The 24,671-nt window shown below is 35.6% G+C and overlaps 4 protein-coding genes across 6 annotated transcripts; 2 read left to right on the forward strand and 2 right to left on the reverse strand.

The window, feature by feature from the left end:
• Positions 1 to 11: 11 nt before the first annotated feature.
• Positions 12 to 7,106, reverse strand: LOC112046198 (SREBP regulating gene protein). Of its 2 annotated transcripts, XM_024082750.2 has the most exons (5): positions 6,376 to 7,106; positions 5,954 to 6,307; positions 5,111 to 5,255; positions 4,463 to 4,614; positions 12 to 3,834 (listed from the first exon to the last, which is right to left on the reverse strand). In XM_024082750.2, exons 2-5 carry the CDS (start codon positions 6,113 to 6,115, stop codon positions 3,637 to 3,639), a joined length of 657 nt encoding a protein of 218 aa, XP_023938518.2. In that variant the 5' UTR covers positions 6,116 to 6,307; positions 6,376 to 7,106; the 3' UTR covers positions 12 to 3,636. The 2 variants fall into 2 exon arrangements, with proteins under 2 accessions (XP_023938518.2, XP_052741374.1); XM_052885414.1 differs by having other exon boundaries at positions 5,954 to 7,106.
• A 1,393-nt stretch (positions 7,107 to 8,499) lies between these two features.
• On the forward strand, positions 8,500 to 13,210 carry LOC112046691 (uncharacterized). 2 transcript variants are annotated; one of them, XM_024083413.2, is made up of 2 exons: positions 8,500 to 8,894; positions 9,411 to 13,210. In XM_024083413.2, exons 1-2 carry the CDS (start codon positions 8,773 to 8,775, stop codon positions 10,267 to 10,269), a joined length of 981 nt encoding a protein of 326 aa, XP_023939181.2. In that variant the 5' UTR covers positions 8,500 to 8,772; the 3' UTR covers positions 10,270 to 13,210. The 2 variants fall into 2 exon arrangements, with proteins under 2 accessions (XP_023939181.2, XP_052741550.1); XM_052885590.1 differs by having other exon boundaries at positions 8,547 to 8,894.
• A 5,868-nt stretch (positions 13,211 to 19,078) lies between these two features.
• LOC128198741 (uncharacterized) lies at positions 19,079 to 20,401 on the reverse strand. Its single transcript, XM_052885517.1, has 2 exons — positions 20,258 to 20,401; positions 19,079 to 20,150 (listed from the first exon to the last, which is right to left on the reverse strand). The coding sequence occupies exons 1-2, from the start codon at positions 20,261 to 20,263 to the stop codon at positions 19,686 to 19,688; spliced, it is 471 nt and encodes a 156-aa protein (XP_052741477.1). The 5' UTR covers positions 20,264 to 20,401; the 3' UTR covers positions 19,079 to 19,685.
• A 1,378-nt stretch (positions 20,402 to 21,779) lies between these two features.
• On the forward strand, positions 21,780 to 24,059 carry LOC128198750 (uncharacterized). The gene has a single exon (XM_052885535.1). It carries the CDS (start codon positions 21,780 to 21,782, stop codon positions 24,057 to 24,059), a length of 2,280 nt encoding a protein of 759 aa, XP_052741495.1.
• The last annotated feature ends 612 nt before the right edge of the window (positions 24,060 to 24,671 follow it).

Raw genomic sequence — 24,671 nt, forward strand, 5'->3', positions numbered from 1 at the left:
AAAACGTATAATGCAGTACAAAAATATTTTATTTACTTATCCATTTCAACAAATAACATCAATATTATTTACATTATTTACACATAAAAATCTTTTATTAAGGACGTGAGAAAGTAGAAAGAACGAATTCACTACAAATATAGCGCAAATGATCGCCAATCGATCTATCGAGATGGCCAATCGTGTAGTAGGTACGTGTAGTCTGGCTTCCCTTTCTCTCGCGCATAATTTAATTATAATCGCATATAATTTGGCAGTTGGTTTAAGTCACCAATTCTGTCAAGCGTCCCAAGACGCAGACGTTTTATTACATTTAATTTTCTTGAGAGGAAAACCCTCAATCCGTCCTCGATTGGTCCCGCGTTGATTTATAGTATAGCGACAAGTTCGTTCCTTCTAAAATTTAGGTTCAAAATCGATCGCGGCATTTTTTAACAATTTTTATATCATATCATAATAATACAAGTTTTTGTAATAATAATCCGTATGACAGAAATATATATGACGCGTATATATTTCCAATATTTTCGAAATTGATTAAGTACGAGTATTTGTATAAATGATGTTATATAAATGTAAATAAATAGTTTCTAGATTAAAAAATCGGTTGTCTGTAATCGGCTTACTGACGATAGTTGAACGTGACAACGTCATAAAAAGTAAATAAATAAAATACTGGTTGTTTGTCTAAAATACTGTTTAATAATCTTCATAGATCAGAATATACTTTATTTCTTGTAAAAAAGTAGGCAACCCTAGATCGAGGGAACGACGCATGACGTCATCTGTTTTCGAGCGTGCAGCCGGATTCAATGAATCATAAGACGTTGTCGCGTCAAAAAATCGTACTAGTAAATAATAATATCTACGACCTATTACAAAAACTTGTATTCAACAATTCCTGAGATGTCACAATTTACATGTAAACAAAATGCCATCATATAAATGACATGATTATATTATACTTTTTACATAGCATAGTTAGTCTTCATAGATTTTCATATTGGTAACTAATGCTTAGCTATTAATAAATATTTTACCTGTTTACATTAAGAACAATAAAATATAGTATTCTTAATAAAATTTTAAACTTAATTTATTCACGAACATGTGCAATAACAACTTTCTATCTATTTTCTAGCCTATTTACTTATAACTACCATCAATAATTTATCAATTTATTCTGCATTGCTAAACTTAGTCGCACACAATTATAATCAACATTGAAGATACCATAGAATAATTTATTATTAGTATAGGCAAACACAATTGAGTCATCTTCTGAATGATATAGGGTGCTGTAGCTGAAGCCAGGGGTTTAGCTACCGCCGTATCAGCCGTACCAATGATACGGGGCCCTCGGACTACAGGGGACCCCTTACGTGTGAAAGAAAAGATTAGTAAATCCATAATCCCAATAAGACTGGTGGTTCCAGAAAAAACAAAATGAGTACCAAAAAATTTGTTATAACATATTACACATTTTTTTGGGTTTGAGAAAGGGAATTGGGAGCTTTTTGGGATTTTTTCGGATTTGCCACTTGTCTATTAGGCCCCTAACTAATTTTGATACAGCCCCCCCCCCCCCCCCCCAAGGCACGCTACGCTATTGGCTGAAGCTGTATTATTATTTTTCTGTTACCAACAAGCTTAACAAACAAACAAACCAATCGTTTTCAAAAAATGCCGTAAATAAACTTTGCTTGTCCCCATTAAGGACAAATTAACGGTGAATTTAAAATGTCGTAAAATGTTGTAGCAAACTATTTTTGATAAAGTAATGATTTAATTATTAAAGTAGAATTAACAATTATTTTTTACATATAGTCGGAGTATAAGGGGTTTCACATCAGAAGCGGTTGCCTGCAAAACACAATTATTGAACGAAAGTCTGTCAGGTCTAACAATTCCCATAAGAATGTTACCAATAAACGCTGAGTGGCAGAGAATGACATTGAGTGGAGTCACGCACTTGTGAACGATGTGTGTAGGGTTAAAGGATCCTTTGACTGTTAACAAACACTCCCCTTTTCCACTCAAGTCACTTTCCCCGCCTTCCAAGTAACCCATAAAGAATTACACAACAAGAGATGTGGACGGATCGAACGCCACGAGCACACTGAAGCCGTCCGTACCGCAAGTCATTGCAACGCGGCGATAACAATATAAGTAAATTGCCGGGTGGTTAGGGTAGGCCTGAGCCGGGGGTGGGCATTCCCCTTTCATAGGCACTTTAGAAACATCATATTTGACTATTTGTAGTGATTACCAACCCATGTATGAAAACAGGTTCTGCTGAGAAGTGCCTGCCTAGTTATATGATTTGACTATGAGTGCAGTTATAAAGGGCGCTAATATAAGTGCTTCCTATAGCGCAACACCATTAGTCAATTATCTATCAAATTAATAGGGTAGTTGACTAATATCCAATTTAATATAAACGATACTAATTTCGTGTAGTACATTGAATAAGGGTCTGAAATGTATCAATATCATTTAATAAAAGTTAAGGATTTCTTTTAAAACTTAATTTGATTTTTAAAATTTTCCAAATGTCAAAAAAGCTGTCGTCCATTTTGTGACGTCATAACACCCTTGATATACTAAACGTGGAACTAATTGTTAATTAACGCTCCATTTGTATGGGATTTATTGCAATGACGTCATGAAACAGTTGAAATATAGACTTTCATGGCCGACAGGCGTTTTGGCTCGTATTGTCAAAAACATATCATATTGTACATCTAATATAAATTTGGCACCGATTGTGCTAATGTGGTAACTAGTGTGTTGCAAAGCTGGCAGGATGTTACAGGTCCACAAGTCTAAAAGTCTTTCTTCAGCCTGCAATGACCTCAGAAGTACTTTAACACTAAAATACAATGTGGCGATTTCATTTGTTTGTTTGCAGACAATGCTGTAATTTCATATTACCCATTTATAACATTGGCTCAATACAAGATATCAATATGCCGACAATTTATTTTGGAATATCTACTGCATTTACATGAGCGCTTTTTTATGTTAATATAACATAAGTGACCAAATATGGTAGTAAAATTATCATATTCTTATTTAAACTTTTCTTATACTTTAACATTTATAGCCTCAATAACTCAACGGTAAGAGCGGTCGGACACATAACCGAAGGATGTTGGTTTGATCCCTGCCCCGTTGGTCTATTCTCGTACCCACTCCTAACACAGTCTTTCCCGACTAATTGGAGGGGAATGGGAATATTGGTCATATTTAAAAAGATATGGTAAATAATAATAAATATTCTGTAAAAAAAAACATTCGCTTTGAGCACACTTTAAGCTCGCTATAGCAGAGATAAATTGGATACATAGTATTGTCTTTGTAGTATAAGTAAAAAATCTACATAATCTAGCCAATTTCTCATGTTGGCACTGTCAAGGACAATGATATTGATTTTGTAGAAACATTGTAGCATTTCACCGGATATTAAGTGATGAAGCAATCTAAGATGGAGGCGGAACAACTTACTTACATTGAAGCGGTACAAGATTTTTCTACCCATATCTCTGACATTTTCTATGTGGCACCATACCGGAAGTTATCAGTTGGTTGAATATTATAACTTGTAGGTATAATATTCCTTATAACAATTAACTGCTAATCAGGTTTTGTTTCTGGCTGTCTTTCACCGAAGCAATGCTTTAGAGACGGATCTTTGTATGAATTTTCATGTAAGACGCTGTGTGAGCTTGTACGACACTTGGTTAGGCACAGTTCATAATCGTCTGTTATAGTGTGAAACAGAACATTTTCTTCAGCTGATAGTTTTGATAGAACCAGCTCCAACATGCTTCTCTGAAAAAAATAATTATATTTTTTTATAATATCTAAATTACAAGAAATCTAATTTGACTAGAGTGATATTAAAAACATATTTTATGCCAGCTTTTTTCCCCTATTATCCTACAATCTCTCAAAATTCAGACTTTCAGATTAGGATAAATGAGGCTTTTCAAATGTATATGCAAGAGGCAAGAGACATGAAACTTAATTTTACAGGATAGCCATTCAATACATATGTATTAAAAAAAAAATGTTATATGAGTTTTTGTAAGTTGTATGATTGTATTTTTTGTAATCATAATCAATATAGTTTTTAGTTTACCTAAGTAATAAGTATGTAGTCAATAACTCTATAGTTAACAAACAAGATTCAAATTCAAGAGGTCTTTAAGTTAGTTTCATACATTCTTTTAACATCTGTATTGCAATACTTGCTACAGTGCTACTATGTGGTAAATGACTATCACACATGATAAAGAAATTAAAAAAGATAATCAATCTACCTACCACTAAGGGTACTTCAAAACTGGGTATACATGGCTTGCATTATACATATAATAACAAAAGTATGATAATTATTTCGAGCATACAATACATAAATAGCTCATATTTAAGAAAGAAAATAGATATTGTGCACTACCTTCTTAGGGTCAAGACAGCATGAAACACAGTACTCGTATATGACGCAGCAACTATTTTCATGGCAAGACACACAACTGTATCTCTGTGTGTGTTCTGCGTCTACGGTACAACATCCATTTTTTGCCATGTCTGCCCTTTGGCACACATAACCTGGAAGTCAAAAAGAATGTATTAATAGCACTTGCTTACTTGTGAATGTGACTCTTTACTCATATGGGAATAACAATTTTGGAAAACTTGTTACGCCTTAGATTTACTAAAGGGTATCTATCTCTGTATTAAACATTGAGATCAAATAAGTTATTGAACTGTGATTAAGTAGCAAATAACTATAAAATACATAGTTGTTGGGTTTTCTAAAATTTTGCAATTTCCTTCATTTGCAAATGTCTTAGCATTGTATGGATTCAAACACATGTCTCAACTGAAATCTCCCGGGTATAAGTTAATGAGTTTGTTTAGGAATTGTCCAAGACGAACTTGGAAATTTGATGTCTTCCGTTTGTGTTTGTGTTGTTCTCTGCCCAGCCAGTGTTGTTATTTTGATACAATCAGTCGGCAGAGTAGGAAAATTTGGCTGATTAAAGTTGACAAACCAAGTAAATTAGTTCATCCAATACATATTGCATTTTAATAAAAAAATTACCTCTATCATCAACCAGTAAGGATTTTCCCTGAACCGAGTTTCTACATATAGTGTCGCTAGTTTCATTGTGTTCTTGTAATGTTCTCCATACAAATGGCTTCCTCTCAATAGAGATATCCTGGTAAATCATATTTCTACTGTGGCCCTGCAGGAATTGAAAAAAAATTGATCAAGTTAAAAAAGACCAAGATCCTACTAGAACAGCTTTGGATACCCATTGTAATATATAACTTGCTGCAGCTCTAGAGAGGCCAAGGTCTTTAATCAAGTTGTAGAGTGATTTTGCTGGTAATCCTCTTGCACCTACTTCTATGGTGTACAGACTAACCACATAGCCATTTTTAGTTAGTACATGTGTTAGGTCGTTGAAACTAAGGCACAAAAAAGTGGCTAATTGTCTTAATTTCAGTTAGTTTATTGAAAACAACAAAAGTTATTGAGATATATAATACCTAAATACTGTCTACTATGTCGAGTTGTGTGTTCAGGAAGTGTAAAAAATACATAAATGAATATGTAATGTAAGTAAATACAAAATTGTGCATGTGTGCACTCAGTTTAATTCGGATCACTTTTTGCTGTGATTTTGTAGGCACGTAACATATCTAATCTAAGTATTAAATTTTTGTGACCTATAATAAATAATAGTAGACGGTTTCCCCCGCATAGTTCCCCTTCCTGTGGAGATACAAGGATAAAAATATAAAGCATACAACGAGGTCACATATAACATGGTTTATTTGGTTAAAGAATTTTTAAAATTAGGTAAGTAGATCCAGATTACCTACCCCATAAAGCCTCACACTCATAAACTTTACCTATTTAAAAAATTTGTTTATTTACCTCTTTTAGTAGACTGATTATACAATAAGTCAGCGAGGATGCAAAGATAATTCCCAGTACTAATCTTCTCCTGATGAATCGTACTAATGCGGCATACCACATCTTAATTCCGCTGGTCATAAACTCTCTATCCGCGTTACAAAACAACAATAATTGAAGCATTGAAAGTGAATAAATGACATGTTTGTAGTCCTCAGGTTTTCACAAAATCACAACTTTCTCCATTTTATTGTAAGAAAATTGCTTTTCTCGCCTTTAAAGCATTTTGGTGAAAAAATCCGACAAAACTAGTTTGCCAGGCTCCAAAAATGCTAAATATTGTTGTAACAGTTACATATAATCTTGAAGTGTTTCCTGGAAACAAAGTATTTTTCATATACGTGAGAGTAAATTAGGTATGTAATTCTTTTTGTAATAATTACATCCGATTCGGATTTAGTGGCCCCATACTGTTTTTAGTGTTATATACAGGGATTTAAAATTTTAAATTATTTAAAACAAAATTACGAAGAAATATTTTTTACTATTGCAGAGATTACAGATGACATTTGACAGATCACTTAAAATAAACACAGACCATGTTTAGATCAAAGAACTATAGATTAATAAAATAATAAACCTCAAACTCAAAGCCATAGATCAAAAAGTAAATTAATCCATAGACATAGAGGAGAGTACAATGTTGGGAACTCAGACTAAATTCATATGGACTTGTATCGCACCAGAATGCACCAAGGATTGTATATATAAACTAGATAGCGTACTGGAAAAATGCGTTTATTTTTATTCCCTGTAGTCCCTGCGCCGTAGTCCACCCCGTAGGACCACGGGGAATATGCGCCAGCATATTGCAACGAATCGAGAGCGCCCACCTTTCTCTCTCAATGTCATAGTCATATTTTAGCTCATCTGTTAATATATGCCCTAGGTACTTGAACTTTTGGACAATCCGAACTTCTTCACCATTTAACGTGACGGCTGGTATTCTCTCCGGACACTTACCTGATTTGAAAACCATCATCTCAGTTTTGTCTACGTTGTATTTCAATCCGTGAGAATTGGCATAATTCTTACACACTGATAATAGCTTTAATAGAGGGACCCTTAATAGAGGAACTGAAAACCACAATTTCTTCAGCATAGCTAAGGATATTTATACATATGCCGTTGATATGACATCCAACATTAGTGTCTCTCAGTTCCTCTATCAAGTTATTCAAGTAAATATTGAAGAGATCCGAAGAGGTTATAGTAGTAGGATAGGCAGGATCCAGATCACCCGAGGCCTGCGTAGCAGGCCGAACCAGCTCCAACGAGGCCGGCGTAGCCGGCCGAACAAAAAACGTAAGTAGTAGGATAGGCAGGATCAAGTTCAGTGAGTCGCGTTAACTTAACCCCGGCTGGAAGACGGGGCCAACTTGACCCCGACTGGTAGACGGGGCTAACTTGGTCATCTTAACTTACGAACGAACGATTCCTCATCTAGCAGGCGGCTCTCTAGCAAAATGTAGAATGTAGAATGTAGAATGTAGCAAAATGTAGAAAAACGCATCTTCTTCTTCTTCTTCTTCTTTCCTGGGCCTTTTCCGCACTTGGCCTTACATGACTTCATAAGATTTCTTGGTATGAGAAATATAGGCGGATACAGGATATTGATTTAGTGATTGATTTGATATAGTAAAGGGTCATGTTTCTAACCTAACCTAACCTAAACCATCATTTGTATAGTTCTTAAAGTACGTCTTGTTCATATGAACAATATGTGCGAGCAAACATTTACTTATGAACTTTGATACTCATGTTAAGAAACTGATCCTGGACTACACAGCTCATAGTTTTATTATTCGAACAATATTATTTATATTAATAAAGAAAAAGACATACATTCTCTTTTAAAATAAATATCAATAGATTCAGGAAACGTTTAGTGGTTTTTTTTTTAAATAATTTTACGTGGCAAATGCTTCTTCGGTTGAGTAAGGACTCAATAAATTAGTTTTTGTCCCATCAGGTGTGCTGCATATTTCCCACACTAAGCAAAAAAATTTCCATCACAAACATTTAAATGCTCGTCAATGCAAAAAAAATGCTGTGCCGACTTGACTTGTTTTTGTCACTCCCACGTGAAAAAAAAATCTTCATTCGAAAACAAATTAAAATTCTCGTAAATATTCGAGGTATGTACAAAAAATATACCGCATGTGTATCGGACGGTTCTTGTATCAACTTGTACAAGTCAAAAACTGCATTCAAAAAACTTAATGATCTTATCTAATAGGGCTCCATCCCAGAATGTTCGAGTACCATCATAAAATTCGAACTCGGCACTCCAAAAAAAAGACATAAAGATTAAAACGTGACAGGGGTCCGGGGCTCTATCCACATGATAGTTGTAATAAATTTTAAGCAAATCGAGTTCCTTTTTTGCGTTGGCGTAAAAACATCCCCACTGGTAGTAGTATTCTAAGAGTTTAGTCAAAATATAAAAGCAGATCGTTAACTCCCACACAATCAGATTACTTTTTACTATTCTACTGGACACATCATTTCATGTTTTTTATAAAAAACATGAAATGATGTGTCCAGATACAATAAGTCCATGGATCTACTGATATCACTCGGGAGGGTTGAATAATATTTTAAAGCAAAAACAAAGTGCTTTTGTGTTTTTGTGTGGACATAATTCGGCTTCCCCCACCTCTGGCTGGAAGTTGTCTAAAGGTTGTCTAAAGTTTGAAGCAAAGTATAAAAGCTGTGGGAGTGGTAGTTAAGACAGATCACTGTGTACTATTCTGTCACATACATCCACCTACATTAAAATGTTCTCTCCATGTGAAGATAGCCAGCTCTCCAAAGAATTAGCTACATTTTGTGAAGAAATGGAACTTAATTCAGCTTTAGTGGAACTTTGTATACAGGCAGAAAAGGAGCAAGCTATTTTGTGAGTATAACTTTATTTATTGTTAAATAACTATTAGGTGAAAACGTATACTATTTTGTAGTAAAACTGTTGAACTCTCTCTTTCCTTTAATTTAAGAGTGGGGGGTTTGTGTATAAATGTTTGAGTAAAGCTTTAACCACAATCATTAATAGTCAGTGACTCTACTCACAGTTATCATGGAAAATTTATCTAAAAACGACATTAGTCAATTTTCAAAATCAATGTTTATAAATAAGTTACATAGATATATTCGATTGTGGTACATATCAAATAAACTTCCAAAGTGGGTAATAGAAGATCCAGTATTCAAACCTTATTATATATCTTTTAGTGAGCACTATAATACTATGTCGAATAACGAGAACGATGAAATTGATGGCGTTTATCCAATGAAAGCATATTGCCAGATATGTATTAAAAATGGTAAAATATACCTTTTACATCCATGTATCGTGTGAAGAGTGTTTTACACACATTAATTAAGAAAAAACTAATATTTATATATTTTATTTTAGCTCAAATCAAAGTGGAGGAGGTTTGAAACGAAGAGTTACTGACACAATACAACCTCCGAGTAAGCGGCCCTGTAATCAAAAACCTTCTACGTCTGCTGATGCATCACGAAGCTCAAATGGTGGTGAGGAGTGTTCAAATTCGATAAATCCAAATAATAGCATCGAGTGTCCTGGCTGTAAAATATACGTTAGTCGAAGATACTTTCACAATCACCTCCGAAGTAAATTGCACATAAATAATGTTCTAAAGAGTTCTGTGGAAAACTTATATAATGTTCGATTAATAGAGAATGCTTTCGGCCAAAGGATTGCAACTTATAGAATTTCTAATTATCCTAATTCAAATGTTTTCGGGAACCAAGAGTTTGAAACTCCGGAATATTTTCTTAACACGAACAAAGAAATCATTACGGAGTTAATCTATAAACTTCTAAAAGTTCATAATTCAATTAAAATTAATTTTACATTAAATGGAGACTTTATTCAACAATCGAAAGATTTAGAAAACAACTTTGACTTCCAAACGTCAAATTTCGTATTTTGCATAGGTAACGAATTTAATAATATTCTTTCTGAAATATTTGAGCATATTTCAATAAAAGTAAGTAATTTTGAGAAAAGAGATAGTGGTTGGAGTTTAAAAAAAAATAATTACCTTGATTTAAATATTAACAAATTTAGCCCATTAAGAGGTTCTTCTTTTATAGATCTCCCCCAAGATATAAAAAATAAAAACGCTGTAATTAATGTCAAAAATAATGATTATCAATGTTTTCAATGGGCTATAATTTCGGCTCTATATCCAGTTAAAGCTAACGTGGATAGAGTTAGTTCATATTCATCAAAAGCAAATACTTAAAATTTTACGAACATCCCATTTCCAGTAAAAGTAAAGGATATAAATAAGTTTGAGAGATTGAATAATATAAGTGTTAATGTTTTTGGACTTGATCATGATATAGAACGCAATAATTCGATAGTTATTGGACCACTCTATTTCACCAAGTGCCGAAAACAACAACATGTAAATTTGCTGTACTTAAATAACGACACACACGGGCACTATTGTTATATCAAAAATTTATCGCGATTAGTAAGTAAGCAAGTGAATTCTAAAATGAGCGCTAAACATATCTGTGATGGATGTCTGCTTATTTTCTCAAAAGAGACTGAACTAAATTCTCATCAGGAACGGGACTGTACCCATAAAATAGTGAGTGTACCAGATATCGCTAATGCTAGATTATCATTCAACAAATATGAGCGGAAACTTAAATTACCATTTGTTGTTTATGCGGATTTTGAAGCATTTTTAAAACCTATACAGGGCTGTGATAGTAACCCAGCCTCATCATATACAACAAACTACCAAAAACATGAAGTATATAGTTTTGGATACTACATTAAATGTAAATTTAATGATAGCCTATCAAAATATAGAACGTATACGGGTAGTGATTGCGCAAAAGAGTTTATGCTATCTCTTTATAGTGATATAAGTCATATTTTTAATAATGAATTGAAATTTGTAAATCCACTACCTCTTACAGCAGTTGATAATGTAAAAATATCCCAAACAACTATGTGTTACATATGTGATAAGAAACTAGGTTCTGATTTTATATTAGATTTTGATAAATTCAGCGGTACTTTTACTTTTTTTTGTGTCACAAAAATTGTAGTAAAAAGTTTAAAATCCCAAATTTTTTCCCCATAATTTTACATAATCTAAGTAATTACGATGCTCATTTTATTGTTCATGCACTTAACTTTATGGACGGATTAATACGCATTATACCACAGACCAAAGAACGATATATTTCATTTTCCAAAATCGTAAAAATTGGGCGGGAACAAGTTGAATTACGATTTATAGATTCTTTTAAATTTTTATCATGTAAATTAGAAACATTGAGTAATAATCTAAATAATCAAGACTTTATCGAATTACGCCGAAATTTTCAAAACGAAAATGATTTCTTCTTCCTAAAACGAAAAGGGGTATACCCATATGATTATATGACATCGTTCGATTCATTAAAATTAACATCGCTCCCTACTCAAAAACATTTTTTTAGCACACTTACAAACAGTGCTGTATCAGATGACGATTATAAACATGCCACTGATGTGTGGCATCATTTTAAATGTCGTAATATGGGTGATTACTCTGATTTATATTTAAAAACAGACGTACTACTATTGACAGATGTATTTGAAAATTTTAGAAATGTATGTATTAAAACATATGACTTGGACCCCGTCCAATATTATACAGCTCCTGGTCTTAGTTGGGATGCAATGATGAAGCATACACAAGTAACATTGGAGCTGCTTACTGATTTTGATAAAGTTGCTTTTGTTAAATCAGGTATACGTGGTGGGGTTTCACAGTGTAGTAATCGATATGCACATGCTAATAATGTTTACATGGATGATTTTGATGAAAAAGCCCCCTCATCATATCTTACATATTTAGATGCTAATAACTTATATGGTTGGTCTATGTCTCAATATCTACCTACTGGTGGATTTGAGTGGGTTGATTGCAATGTGGATTTTAATATACCTAATAATTCTAATGTAGGGTATATTTTAGAAGTAGACTTAGAATATCCACAAAGTTTACATGAATCACATTCGGATTTTCCTCGTTGTCCTGAGAATATTCTTATAGGAGGTAGCAAAACTTTAACATTAGTACCAAATTTGTATAATAAATCGAATTATATTATTCACTACAGGAATCTGAAGCAGTGTATTGAATTGGGCTTAAAGTTAAAAAAAATTCATAGAGTCTTAAAATTTGATCAAAGTCTTTGGTTACAAAAATATATAGATTTAAATACACAACTACGAACTAGTGCACATTCTGATTTTGAAAAAGATTTTTACAAATTAATGAATAATTCAATATTTGGCAAAACAATGGAAAATATTGAAAAACGAGTAGATGTGAAACTTTGCACACACTGGGAGAATAGGGGTAAAGTTGTTGGCGCACAGTCATTGATAACAAGACCCGAATTTCATAGTCTTTCGATATTTTCTGAAAATTTAGTCGCTGTTCAACTCAACAGAACTAAATTTTACTATGATAAGCCTATCTACTTAGGGTTATGTATTTTAGATCTTTCAAAAACTCTTATGTATGATTTCCACTATAAATATATGAAAAAAAATATGATATAAAATGTAAAATGTTGTATACAGACACTGATAGCTTTATTTATCAAATTTTTACTAATAATTTCTATGAAGATATTAAACCAGATTTAAATAATTATTTTGATACATCTGATTACCCTTCAGGTAACGTTTACGATTTTCCTCAAATAAATAAAAAAAAATTGGATATTTCAAAGACGAGAATAATGGAACGATTATGACTGAATTCGTAGGATTAAGATCGAAGGTGTATGCGTTTAAGACACAAAATAATTTTACTGCGAAAGCAAAAGGTGTAAATAAATCTGTAACAAAAAAGTTTAGAATGGAAAATTACAGAAAGGTATTGTTTAATCAACAGCAAGAAATATGCGAAATGTTTAGGTTTAAATCTATTAAGCACAATATATTTACTCAAAAAAACAACAAGATATCTCTATCTCATTCGGATACAAAACGTTTTTTGATTAGTAACTCAACCGATACCTTAGCTTGGGGTCATTATCGAATAAATTCAATTAATGATGATGTTAATTAGAGTTATTCAACGATTTTTGTAAATATAGAACTATTTGATATTTTATAATAATGTAATAAATCTTATAATAAAATAAGTTGTAACTATAAAATAATGGTTTTTTATTTTTCCTATGACATTTCTCTATTAAGCTTTCATAAAACTACACGTGTTTACTATGTATCATTTTCTTCACCCATTTACTGCTATAGTTGCAGGACCAAGTGGATGTGGTAAATCAAACTTTGTCACAAATTTTCTAAAACACTGTCATAAATTGTGTAACTCTCAGTTTGAACAAGTTATATGGTGCTATGACGAAATACAGCCTTATTATAATCTTGAAAATGTAACATATGTTCAAGGTATTCCTGAAATGACTATGTTTGATGGAAAGAATCCTAGGTTAGTCATTATTGATGATCTAATGAGAGAGTCAGATGGCCGTATTGTAGATATATTTACGAAGGGTAGTCATCATAGAAACCTTAGTGTATTTTACATAACACAAAATCTATTTCATCAAGGTAGAGGACAACGAGATATTTCACTTAACACAAGTTATATTATTTACTTCAAAAACCCTCGAGATCGAACACAAATTCGACATTTAGCTCGACAAGTGTTCCCTGATAATTCAAAATTTGTAGAAGAAGCTTACAAAGATGCTACTGAGGAAGCACATGGCTACTTAATGATTGATTTAAAGCAAAACACAAATGATACATGTCGTTTTAAAAGTAAAATAAACACCGATACAGATGAATGTGTAGTGTATGTTCCTAAAAAGGGGTTTAAATATGTAACACCACACTCAGTTATTGTCAGTAACAGGTAATGTCTGTAGATAGCACAACGTCTGATATAAAACAACTTAGGTGTGCTTTACAAATCTTGAAACCTAAATACCGTAAGATTTTACTTCGATCTCTCGAAGAGGAAGAAATTAATAGTCTGTGATTACATCAAGGATATTTTTAAAAATAATACTCCGAATAAAAAAGTTAGATTCAGTATTGTGAAACTGAATTGTGTTTTTTCAACAAATATTAAATAAGTATTGAAAAAATCGAACTCAAATAATAAATGGGCGTTTGAAAACCCACAAAGATCTATTAAAAGCTCTACTCACACTGAGACCTAAATTTCGAACAGTTTTATTAAAAGCTTGTAAAGACGAGGAAATTAATTGTATCTGCGAGTGTGTTTTTAATACTCTAAAAGGTAAAGTACCTCTAAAAAGTAGTGACAAAGCTAAACTAAATAAACAGAAAAATATTCTTAGAAAGTTAGTACAGACAGGAGGGGGTAAATTAAAGAAGCGCATCATTATCCAGCAAGGAGGAGCATTTTTACCAATCATATTGGGAGCTGTCTTGAATGGTTTATTTAGTTTAGTTAAATAAAATTAAAAATGGAAAATACTAAGAAAATGATTCTTATTGAGCCCGAAGTTATTGAAAAACTAAAATCAAGAGATGTCATACATGAAGATACTTTATCGAGATTAGACAGAGAAATGCAGAGTATATTGAAAAGTAAAAAAGAGGATCGGGAAAAATGGGCTTTATACATGCAAATTCTACAGAGATATCTCCATTTCACTGGAGAAGAAAGAAAGCCTTTAAAACTTCCTGTAATTGAGGAGAATGACCAATTACCCAATGCAAGTTTATTTAAAAAGGAAAGTGTAGACAATGGTTTATCAGTTAACGAAAACTTAATGGATGATAAACACGTGAACAACTCTACAAATGATACTTTATACACTCCCGCTAACATAAAACATCTCATACCTAAGACATATAGAAAAAAAGGTGAAATATTATTAAATTGCTTACTTAACAACAACAATGATAAAATTAACTGGAAAAGTGATGGTTTGGTGAGTATTGAGAATAAAGTTATAGATGAAAGCAATATAGTGGATTTACTTAACTACACTTTAAGACCCTTAAAACGATCAAAACCTAAAGGATGGAATGAGTTTACGGGGGTGTTAAAGCTTTTAGGTATTCCATCTAGTAGCATTGGTAATCCTGAAGCTTTTGACCACAATATTAGTGATACATACTCATATTCTAAACCCAAACCCAGCTTACCGATCTTTAAAAAAAATTCAAAAATTTTGACATCGGCTAGATTGAGAAAGAATAACGATATTTGGGAGAGATGGAATCCATACTAGATATAAAAGATATATATTACGACGTGACGAATCCAGCATGCTACGGTAGTGTTAATCAATTAGTCCGAGCATTGAGAGGCAAGATGAATAGGAATCAAATAAAAGAATGGTTACAGTCTCAGGAAACATATACATTACACAAACCAGTGTATCGAAAATTCCCACGAAACAAATATATTTTATCCAATCTTAATGAACTTTGGCAAGTAGATTTAAGTGATATGCGTAGTTATTCTCAATATAATGACGGTTTTAACTATATTCTTTGTGTTAGTGTCTAGTAACATCATGACAGTTTGGAATAATTTATATGGTAAACTTAATAAAATTAATTCAAAGCTACAAGGTAAATTCAACATTGGTGATTATGTAAGCATAACAAAACATAAACATATTTTTCAAAAAGGGTATGAGACAAATTGGAGTGATGAAATATTCATTATAACTGCTGTTAAAAATAATATGTCCAGAGTAGTTTATTCACTCAAAGACCTTGAAAATGAACCTATCGTTGGTACATTTTATGAGAACGAATTGCAAAAAGTAATATATAACCCCACCACTGAATTTAAAATTGATAAAATACTCCGCACTCGTTACTCAGGCAACAGAAAAGAAGTACTCATCAAATGGAGAGGTTATCCTGACAAATTTAATAGTTGGATTCTAGAATCAAGTCTCAAACAAATATGATTGAGGATAGTTTTTATATGACCTTGCTTAGTAATAGCTCAATGGAATATTTTCCTGACAACATGACTACAAAATTCTCAACAAAGTTACCGAAATTACTTCATCTGGAGGGTGAATGGTATGTTGGAGTGGTTGAATTTCAGTATCCCTGCACCATGTTTACTGTCCGTGAAAATGAAAATTTTATTTATACTTCAAAATGGGTGCCATTGTCAGATGATGAAGCCGATAACTCATTAATACACATCAAAGAGAAAATACCTGCAATGAATTATGATAGCATTGAACAGCTTACAAATGCGTTAAATAAAAAAAATGTATTGGATGTAAAGTTCAGCTACAATCGGGAAACAAAGTTTGTATCAATAAATGTTTTAAACCCTTTTATTGAGACATTCAAGCTGTCTACAAAGTTGTGTCTGCAACTAGGATTTGAACCAAATATAAACCTTGTTAAAACTCTTACAGGAACATATCCCTCTCATTTAAATTTAGGACTTCCATCTCAGCTGTTCATTTATTGCGATATTGTAGAACCAAAGATTGTAGGAGATGTGATGGCGCCTCTTCTGAGAATTGTACCTCTAGATACTACATCATATGTATACGCAGCTAATAAAATGCATATTTTTTCGCCAACCCATTACGTACCACTACTGCGTAGAGGGTTTGATGTTATTGAAATAGATATAAGAACGAGTACAGGTGAAAAAGTACCATTCCAGTTTGGGACTACGTGTATTAAACTACATTTTAAGAAAATTAAATAAAATGTCTTGCCCATATTTACATTATTATTCTCATCAAGCTGGTTCAGGCGTAGGTGCCATTTATAAAGGCGTTCCATATCAACGTGGTCATGGTATTGGTAGCTTTTTGGGTGGGTTATTTAGATCAGTTCTTCCTCTTCTAAAAAGTGGCGCAAAAGTGGTGGGAAAAGAGGCACTAAATGCTGGTGTAGGTCTTTTGACTGATATGTTAAATGTGCAGCCAATGGATGAGTCGATCAGATCACGCATCAAAACAGCAACATCCAACTTAAAACGGAAGGCTGATGAAAAATCGACTCAGTCATGCGTGGCTCTGGATATAAAACTAAGAATCATAAAAAGAAACGTATCACTTCTAAGTCCTCACTGAAACGGAAAGGTTCTAAAAAGGTGAAAAATCAACATAATATTCAGGATATTTTTTCCTTAAACCTTAAAAACAAAAAATAATGGCATTTTTACATCATAATTCTTGTGAGTGTGTTAAATCTGAGTTGGATTTGTTTGCTTTGCCATCAACTCAAACGAGTATTGAGTCAGGACAGTGGATTCATTACAACCCTATTTCTTCACTTACGGATGATGGACCTATTGAATTCTTAGTACCAGGAAACGGGGATGATTATATTGATTTATCTCACACATTATTACATATTAAAGCAAACGTACAAAATACTGATGGCACTAACATTACACCGACAGCAAACGTTGCCCCTATAAACAATTGGTTGCACTCACTTTTTAATCAAATAGACATTTATTTGAATCAAAAGCTTGTGTCTCCTCCTAATAACACCTATGGGTATCGATCATACATCGAGACATTGCTCAATTATGGTCAAGCTGCAAAGAAATCACATCTCACCTGTGGTCTCTGGTATAAAGATACTGCTTCAAAAATGGATTCATGTGACGATACAAATCAAGGATTTTCCGAAAGAGAATAATTAGCAAGAGGAAGTAAAACAATTGAAATGATTGGGCATATACATGGTGATATTTTTAATCAGGATAAGTTTTTAATCAATGGTGTGGAATTGCGGTTAAAATTAGTACGCTCCAAAGATTCATTTAATCTTATTTGTCCTGTACTAGATAGTAAATTCAGGGTGCATATTTCAAGTGCCAGTCTTATTATGCGTAAAGTTCGAATTAATCCAAGTGTATTGCTTGCGCATGAAAAAGTTTTATCTAGTACCACTGCAAAATATCCGATCACTCGAGCTGAAGTTAAAGTTATAACAATACCATCCGGAGTACAGGGGAAAATGCTTGATAATGTATTTTTAGGACAAATACCGAAAAGATGCATTGTTGGTTTTGTAACAAACTCTGCATTTAATGGTTCACTAAATATGAATCCCTTTAATTTTCATAATCACGGACTTAATCAATTCGGTTTATATGTCGATGGGCAAACAATACCATCAAAAATTTTAGCACCGAATTTTGATGATAATACATTCATTAATGCATATCACACTTTGTTCTCTGGTACAGGGATTCATTTTTTAAATGATGGAAATGATATTTCTAAAGAGGACTACAAGAATGGTTTCTGTTTATTCGCATTTGATTTAACTCCTGATTTGTCGGCTAATTCAAACTCACATTGGAATCTTATAAAACGAGGCAGTGTTAGATTTGAAGTTCGATTTGAAAAATCTTTGCTCACAACACTTAATTGTATTGTTTACGCAGAATTTGATAATGTTATTGAAATTAATAAAAACCGTGATGTAAACCTAGATTACAATAGTTAATAATTAATATAAATATTCCTTATCTTGTAAGTTTTGTCATTTGATCGTTACCAATTACCTAAGAAACACCATTTTAAGTTTAACTTTTATACGTTTTGAAAGTTAAATGAACACATTGGAAATAGAAGAATGTTTAAAAAAAATAGATCAAAAGATAAAATTTAATGTTTTTGCAGCTAATAGAATTCCTATATATTTCACACCACCAGCTTATATAATATCAAATTTAGACCCTGACACAAAACCTGGATCTCACTGGGTTGCAATTTACATAGATGCGAAAGGTGTTGGCGAATACTTCGACTCCTTTGGTCGAAAACCCAAGGGCTATCATGAAATGTTTCTTAAGAACAACTGTAAAAAGTGGATTTATAACAATCAAGTTATCCAAAATTATTTAAGCTCATTTTGTTTAACTTATTGCTTGGTTTATATTTATTTTAAGTATAATGGTGTATCACTATCGGATTTTCTAAATTTATTTTCTGATAATACTTTATGTAATGATAAACTCATACAACAATTATTTAAGACTTTAATAATTAAGGAATGAAATAAAAAAATTAACATATTTATAGTTTTTTTTATTTATATAATCCTTAATATCTAGCAATACATTTGTTTAAAAGTAACACTAGCACTTTATATCTTATTCTACTAAAATATCATCACCACTTTTGATTTCTTGGGTCTCCTGCTGTATTAGGATGAAATTATCCGGAGAATATTGACATCTGATTGGGCTGTAGTGACTCGGGGAAGGTTGTGAATAGTCACTGTACATTTCCAAAGGGTCAACACTTCGATGCATCCAACTCGATCTTAACCCAGCAAAAAATTTTAAATCCAGTGGTAGAATAGGACTCGAGTAAGTATTTTCTTCGCGGTCACATAGCTCACACAGTAACTGTTCCGTTTCTATATCACCAGCTGAAAAATTTTGATCCGTTTTTTCAGCTTCAGCTGCTTCAGCTTCCATACAAAGTGCAACTAACTGGCTATTATAAAGTTCACTATTTTCACTGTGAGACATCTTTACGTTAGATAAATAGAAATACTATAAAACCATTCCCTTGAGCCAAGCTTTTATATTATGGTAGTCCTCTGTGAAAAAAGCGGTGGGGGTTGAAGCACGGCTAGCTCGTTTTTGTTTGTTTTACATAGTTTGAATGATTTTTATTGACTCTTCGGATTCCTATCAATAAAATATTTTTTACAGCCCTGTTTTTCTGCGATTTGTTTTGTTATGCCATAAATTATTTCCTGTGTGCTTTGATAATGTTTATCATCCTCAGATTTTACGAAGTACTTTAATCGCAAGTCTGCATATTTCCAAAAATCTTGTGGTGAAATGCCTTTTAGAGACTTCATGTCAAATACATCAATTTTTATCATGCGGGTTGCATCTGCACTTTCTCCGTCACCTGACGAGATGTATGATAATCCTCCGTCACATGCTCTTGCAACTGAGCTAGAGTTACCGCCCTTTTTTCTTTTCTTTTGTTTCTCAAAAAACACTTCAATGCTGTTATTACGCTTCGTTGAAGTTTTCTTACTGTTTAATATCGAATTATCTTCTTCATCAGATAAGTCTAATGGATAATAAAAAGTTTTCATCGGGAATTGTTTATCTTGTGAACCCTGAAATATAAAAACACAAAAACTTAATAATGAACAGTGAGTATTACTAACTCATCTTATTTAAAATAAATAACAGGAGACATGAAAGACAAAAAAAGTTCTCTTACCTCCATGATGACTGTAGAATCTTTAGCAATACTGTAAGTTTCTCTAATTATATATACTGAGCTTTTATCCTGGATACTATCAAATGGGCTGTCAGAAAGCTTATGCTGAGTAAAATTTACAAAGATCCTTTTATATCACATCGAATATACATGTCTCAACAAGATCACGACCTAAAATGCACGTGGTATAATTTTTTATACGTACCTCTGACATTTATGAGCATTTCTTTTTTATTTTATTTTTTGGAATAAGTAGATTTGCTTAAAATTTATTACAACTATCATGTGGATAGAGCCCCGGACCCCTGTCACGTTTTAATCTTTATGTCTTTTTTTTTGGAGTGCCAAGTTCGAATTTTATGATGGTACTCGAACATTCTGGGATGGAGCCCTATTAGATAAGATCATTAAGTTTTTTGAATGCAGTTTTTGACTTGTGCAAGTTGATACAAGAACCGTCCGATACACATGCGGTATATTTTTTGTACATACCTCGAATATTTACGAGAATTTTAATTTGTTTTCGAATGAAGATTTTTTTTTCACGTGGGAGTGACAAAAACAAGTCAAGTCGGCACAGCATTTTTTTTGCATTGACGAGCATTTAAATGTTTGTGATGGAAATTTTTTTGCTTAGCGTGGGAAATATGCAGCACACCTGATGGGACAAAAACTAATTTATTGAGTCCTTACTCAACCGAAGAAGCATTTGCCACGTAAAATTATTTAAAAAAAAAACCACTAAACGTTTCCTGAATCTATTGATATTTATTTTAAAAGAGAATGTATGTCTTTTTCTTTATTAATATAAATAATATTGTTCGAATAATAAAACTATGAGCTGTGTAGTCCAGGATCAGTTTCTTAACATGAGTATCAAAGTTCATAAGTAAATGTTTGCTCGCACATATTGTTCATATGAACAAGACGTACTTTAAGAACTATACAAATGATGGTTTAGGTTAGGTTAGGTTAGAAACATCCCGTGTGGGGTTGCTAGTCCTCCATCGGGTGCGTCCCCTGGGTGGTGGATAGGGGAAAGCCTCCTAACGAGGTACCGGGGAAACCCGGCGTGAACCAAAACTAGCAGGGGGTGGGGCACTTTTATGTGCTGCAACTGAGGTTTGCCGTCTGGATGCTCCTGGTACTGCTTTGCTTATCAGAGTGGACATAGCGAGCGTTTAAATGGCAATATAAGGGGATGAATCTGGTTTCCTGCTGGGTTCTAGTGGCTTCCGAGCCGTGAGGAAGAAAACCTCGTTAAAAATTTACAAGCGCGACGGGCTCTGCTGGTCTTCATAACCGGTGAGCATTGGCTTCAGCTACCGTCGGGCAACCCGTAATCCACACTGAGCGGAACCGGGGGCCTCACGCACGGAGCGAGGGGCCACGAGGAAGACAACCTCTATAAAAATTACCCCAATCCCAAGGTCCGTCGCCTGCCGATGGGATGAGTGGCTGATGGGAATTCAGTCCCGAAGGCGTCACAATGGGGGGTTTGGGGACAATAAAAAATAAAATAATGGATTACACGGCGGCAAATATAACTACCCGGGAGGGTCCCCGAAAGGGGGAATCCCTTGGTGCGCTGGAAAGCCGGCGCATCGGCCCCGACGTATACGGGGGGGCCAACCGACGTGAAGAGGATGTGTTAGGTTTGGGGGGGAAATTTTGGGCAAAGAAAGGAGTGGGAGAAAAAAGAGGAGAAAGTAGTAGAAGAGAAACAGGTACAAGGAACGGTGCTGAAGAGGTGGCGTCGGAATCTGACAGCAGCCTTAGACCCGTCGGGAGCCGGCTCGGATCGAGATCAGGCTCTCCAGTGATAGTACCGATGGGCGGAGCGAAACGTCCCCGTCTCAGCGAGGGTGAAGAAAATAATATGTCCACTGATGAAGAAAGGCCTGGAACACCGGTGCCCGTAAGGCGCATAGGTCAAGTGCCAGACAGTGGGCGCTTTCGTAATAGTCTGGGCAGAACCAGGGAGGCCCGCCAACAGACTAGGCTACGTGCAGAAGAAGACCTCCTTAAAGAGACTGAAGTCGCCCGCTGTCGGCGGGTTTTGCGCAAAGGAGTAGGATCCACGGACGGACAGCGGATCGACGAAAAAACCGCTGCTCGTCTGCAAAACGAGGTACTAGAGGACGTGGAAATTATCAAAAAGGTAGCCACTAAGTCCTCCAACTTGAAGGGTACCTTCGTACGCGATTTAAAAGACGCTGCGGACTCTATTAAGGCGGCCGTGGAAGTCCTGGCATCACGCAATATATCGGAGGAAACGAGAAAATTGCAGGCGGACAATGTTCGCTTGCAGGCCGAGATGGCCAGTCTTCGGACTGAGCTGTCTCAATTACGCCAAGAGATGAAGGGGGAGCAGAATCAGGGTTCTGTCCCCCCTCCTATGGATGTGACGGAGGAGGCACCCCCTGTAACTCAACCTCCTTCAAAGAATAACGGAAAAAATAATAAAACCAAGCGCTCTGGACCAACTCCAGACGCGCTCACTTTAGAGGAGATCTGCCGAACGGTTATGATCCAGGTCGGAGGAATGTTGGACGCCCGTCTGGCGACATTTGAGGACAGGCTCCTCCCAGCGAGAAACCTTCGGCCGCCGCTTGCGTCGGATAATAGGCAAGTTGGGCGTAATTATGCAGCTGTGGTCTCAGGGTCTGCATCGGACGCGTCCAGGCCAGCTGAAGGAAACGTGCCTCAAACGTCTGCACAACCCGGGCCCAGTACAGCACAGAGACCAGTTGGGTCCAATCGGACACAGGGGGCAAAAGAAGGGACATCTACTTCAACTTCTACACCCTCCAAAGGGGTTCAAGAGAAGAAGAAGAAAAAGAAGAAGTATAAGAAAAAGGATGGACACCTGCCCGCTACGAACCAGGAGCAGTGGCAGTCTCAGATGTCAGCGTCGGAATGGACAAAAGTGGGTCGCAAACAGCAACTCGACCCGAAAAGCCGTGCCAGCAAACTCCGCCCCCCTGGATCATCAGCGGTGCTCTTGACGCTAAAGCCGGGAGTTGAGGAAAGCGGTACAACTTATGCGAAGGTAATCACCTTTGCAAAGGAGAAAATCAATGCGGCGGATATCGGAGCTCACGGAGTCAGACTTCGAAAGGCTGCAACAGGAGGCCGCCTATTTGAATTCCCTGGAGCCTCCAGTGCTGATAAAGCGGACTTGCTAGCTAACAAGCTTAGGGAGGTCTTAGGTGATGAGTTTGTCACGGTCTCCAGACCTATAAAATCTGTAGATCTGCGAGTTACTGGCTTGGATGACTCCGTAACTAGTGCTGAGGTGATTGCCGCAGTTGCGTCAGTGGGAGGATGTCCAGCTGATCAAGTACGGGCTGGCGTTGTGGTAAGCGGTTACGATGGACTGGGTGCAGTTTTAGTGCACTGTCCCGTAGCTGCCGCTAAAAAGATTGTAGCAGGAGGAAGGCTTCTTGTGGGCTGGGTGTCCGCTCAAGTCAAACTGTTGGATGCCCGACCCCTCATGTGCTACAGATGTCTTGCTCCGGGCCATGTAGGTGTTCAGTGCAAAGAAGGCATTGACCGCAGTGGGTTGTGCTACCGCTGTGGCCAACCTGGTCATAAGTCTCGTGGGTGCTCCGCTGCGCCATACTGCGTAGTATGTGCAGCTGCGGGTAAGTCAGCCGAACATCGCGTGGGAGGCAGAATTTGTCTTTCCACATCGAATAAGAAGAAGAGGGGAGGCAATATAGATCTGAGAAGCAAACAGTCTTCGTCTTTACCGCAGCAAACTGTAGGGCCAGAGGAGGTTCCAATGACTGAAGATTAGTTATGGATCTGAACCTCCTCCAGGCAAACATCAATCACTGCGCCAGAGCTCAGGACCTTCTATTCCAGAGCATGGCGGAGTGGTCGATTCACGTAGCTGTTGTGTCCGAGCCTTACTACGTCCCATCTGGGGTCGATTGGGTGGGGGATCGAGACGGATTGGTAGCCATAACGTCCCGGTCCATCGAAGGCTCTCCAGCCCTCGTGGATGTGGTCCGGGGTAAAGGGTACGTATCAGCCCTCATCCATGATATAATGGTGGTGGGAGTGTACTTCTCGCCAAATCGGAGTCTAGCTGACTTTGAGGACTTCCTTGCTGAGGTCGGCGCCTTGATAGGCAGAAGTCGCTCCAGTCGAGTGTTAATTGCTGGTGATCTCAATGCCAAATCTGTGGCTTGGGGTTGCCCGGCAACGACTCCAAGTGGACGAGAACTGGAGGAATGGGCGACGGTGACTGGACTCATGGTCCTTAACCGAGGATCGGTTAACACGTGCGTGCGAAGGCAAGGTGGCTCCATTGTTGACGTCACCTTCGCTGATGGCGTCCTGGCACGCCGTGTTCATGGCTGGGAAGTGAAAAAGAACGTGGAGACGTTGTCTGATCACCGATATG

This window comes from Bicyclus anynana, chromosome 14 (assembly GCF_947172395.1).
Source record: "Bicyclus anynana chromosome 14, ilBicAnyn1.1, whole genome shotgun sequence".
NCBI lineage: Eukaryota > Metazoa > Arthropoda > Insecta > Lepidoptera > Nymphalidae > Bicyclus > Bicyclus anynana.